Source organism: Mus pahari, chromosome 15 (assembly GCF_900095145.1).
Source record: "Mus pahari chromosome 15, PAHARI_EIJ_v1.1, whole genome shotgun sequence".
Classification (NCBI taxonomy): domain Eukaryota; kingdom Metazoa; phylum Chordata; class Mammalia; order Rodentia; family Muridae; genus Mus; species Mus pahari.
The window spans coordinates 11,686,991-11,690,080 of record NC_034604.1 but is presented as its reverse complement, the minus strand read 5'-3'; the positions used below and the strand labels follow the sequence as shown (position 1 = coordinate 11,690,080).

The 3,090-nt window shown below is 42.4% G+C and overlaps 1 protein-coding gene across 2 annotated transcripts in view; it reads left to right on the top strand.

Moving 5' to 3' along the window:
• Positions 1-3,090, top strand: part of Chst9 (carbohydrate sulfotransferase 9) — a 153,436-nt gene that overhangs the window by 113,374 nt on the left and 36,972 nt on the right. For both annotated transcript variants that reach the window (XM_029546720.1, XM_029546721.1), the window contains one exon: positions 1,062-1,099. In XM_029546720.1, the coding sequence (XP_029402580.1) occupies positions 1,091-1,099 (9 nt within the window). In that variant the 5' untranslated portion in view covers positions 1,062-1,090. The remainder of the gene's footprint in view (positions 1-1,061; positions 1,100-3,090) is intronic.

Sequence of the window (3,090 nt, the reverse complement as noted above, 5' to 3'; positions counted from 1 at the left end):
TGTGTGTGTGTGTTTGTTTAATTTTTCATTTATTTATTTATTTATTTATTTGTTTATTTATTTATTTATTTATTTTGGTTTTAATTGGGTTGGTTTTGGTTTTGGTTTTGGTTTGGTTTTGAGACAGAATTTCACTCTGTAGTCCAATCTGACCTCAAGCCAGTAATGCTCCTGTCTCACTCTCCCAAGTTCTGGGAATACATTCATAGTAGCATACAATATTGCTTTACATCTGTATTATCTGGCTCTGAGATTACTTCAATTAAGGTTTATTTGTTAAAGGCATGCTTAATAAATTATTCAGCATAAAACTATTTGCAAACAATAATTTTGGTGCTGCCAACTTTCTTCTTTCTTTGCCTTCTTGGAAATTAATTTGGTTGTTGATTCATTTTTGCTGAAGATTTTAACTCCTGTGTGAGATACACATGACACTGGCCATGCTGGGGTGTCTTCACAACTTTGCAGTTTGTTGGATGTTGATCTGCTGCCTTCTGTCCATTAAACTTTTCCTATCCTGATCAAGGTATTGCCTGAGATACTGGCTTGTATTTCAGTCACCAGCAACACTGTGACAATGAAAAAGGTCTTGGCCATTTTCCAGACAAAGAGATGTTTTGGAAATAGTGATTCACAGCTCATGCCTGTAACCTCCACAGTGGGGAGGAAGTAGGAGGACCCTGAGTTGTCGACCAGCTAGAGCGTCCTGAGCTCAGTGCTTGGCTTTCCAGGGGTTGTCTTGGTCTGGAAGCATTGACAGGTTCCAGCCTTTCTCCCCTTTGCTGCTCTGGCACAGTTGTGTACAGCTGGCTAGCCATCATGCTTAGCGAATGTCCACTGCACACCAGTCATCCTTGCCTAGCATGTTCTTTTCAGGCTCTGACATCATGTTCTCCCTCTTGCCACACCTGTCTATGTCCCTATGGTGATTCAGAGCCTTGTCCACAGAGCCCATGGCAGCTTGAGGTGATTTGGTTGAGGACCAAGCAGGGTCACAAGTCCTATACTTTGTCTTGATGAGTGTGACTTCATATAAAATTTCTTTCTGCTTTCTTTTTCAGTGACTACAGGAAAAATCCAGAAACACATCATGAATCAGGTATTTCCTCGCCTTCGAATGAACTGTAATTCAAATGCATTTTAAATGTGAATACTTAAGCATTAGTAAATGTTTCAAACAGGCTTTGCTCACTATTGGCTATGAGCAATAGATACAATCTTGGTTCTGAGAACCAATACCTCACTCATCTGTGAATGGCTGTGTACTTTCTCATCTGTCTCAACCTCCTCCTTCCCTCTACCTCATCCTACCAAAAATGATCTGCCATTCCAAACACAGAAATGTTCCCATGACCGTATTGTGATCTCTGGAACCAATACTCTCACAACTCAGGTAACTCTCCTCTGACCTCGCAAGTGTTAATTCAACCAGCTAAACTGAAGAGCTACCTGGGTCCACTAGAGCAGAAAGGCACCTGAGGGTCATCTGTCTTTCTTAACTTGGCTGATGGCTTCCTATCTGTTCCACACTCTCCATACTCAGTCTGTGACATGTAACCACCCATGGGATAAAGCAGGAGAGGCCATCACCAAAAGCTGTACTGCCCAGCCCACTGACCCCTTCTACAGGCCAGCTGAACTGCAGGGCCTCCACATGTTACTCACTTAAGAGACTCTGAAAAGACTGACATTGGCCTGTGGCAAAACACTGCTCAAATTTCACTCACAGATACAAATCTCTGTGGCTTTTTTTTCTTTCCTTTTCCCTGGTGTAAATTATAACTCACAGTTGCCAAGGAGAAAGGTGGTAAGTCTGCATTTATACTGAGCAAGGCACATTTTTCTTTTTCTGTTGTTCTGCTTTTTTATTGTTGATGTTACTTTTTATTGTCTTTTTAGTTAGCATGCAAATAATGGGTTTCAGGAGACTTTGGATGTGGCTCTGTTAGTAGAGTGCTTGTCAAATGAACATGATGCCCTGCATTCTATCCCCATCAGCACATAAATTGGATGTGGTAGGGTGTGCCTGTGCTAGAGCTCTTAAAGATGGAGGCCTGTGGATGAGTCTCAAAGCTCAGACTACCTTTGGGTACTGATGGAGTTGGAGACCAGTCAGGGACACTGGGGTCACTGTAGCCTCCTCATGTATTTGTTTTACACTTTGTCTTTACCCCTCCCATTACGTTACCCTAGCTTCTCTCCCATCCTTCTCCTATGGTCTCCCAAATAGTTTTCTCTCTACTTTCATATAGGCTCTGCATTTGGCTGGAACATTCCCAGAAAATACTCAAGGAAATCGAAGTCACTTTTCATATATTTCTGTGACAATCTTATCCTTTATCTAAGTCACTAATGACTTCAAAAATCACCTCCAACTTTAGTTCCTGTTGTTAAGTCACTCAAATATAAAGACACAGCTTTTGTGTAGTCTGTGCCAGATACCCCTTAATTTATTAAACCTTAAACACAGAGAACCTGAGTTCAATAGGCAGAAGCAAGCATCTATCAGGAATGCTTTTGCTTTTCTTTACATGTTAGCTGGCCAGTCCCCAAGGCTAGATGCGCTGAGTTCCAATCTGGGGCTAACAGCCTGGAGCATCCCTGGAGAGCCACTTATCTTCACGTTGCCAGGCCAAGGAAACTGAGTTCCTGTGTCAGAAAGAAAAAAAAATGGCAGCAGAAGCAGCCATGGACTGGATGAACTCGCCAGAAAGGTCCTTCTGTCTGGGCTGCTGCAGCTGGGAGGTGCCACCAGACCTCAGAGTAGGTTTTCCTGCTTCAGTTAGTGTAACTGAAAACATACTCCATGTGTGACCAGGGATACCTCTAATCTAGATGATCCCTCACTAGTGTGAGCAGAAGTTGTTCTGGTGAGTGGTTTTAGATTTTTTTTCCCAGTTGAAAATTAATATCAACCATCAGAAACATCAACTGTAATAGTTATGGCTCTAACAATGCCATTCTCAAATAGGCAAGGCACGGGTGGCAAGGATTCTACACTTAATCATTCTCTCTCTCTCTCTCTCTCTCTCTCTCTCTCTCTCTCTCTCTCTCTCTCTCTCTCTCTCTGTGTGTGTGTGTGTGTGTGTG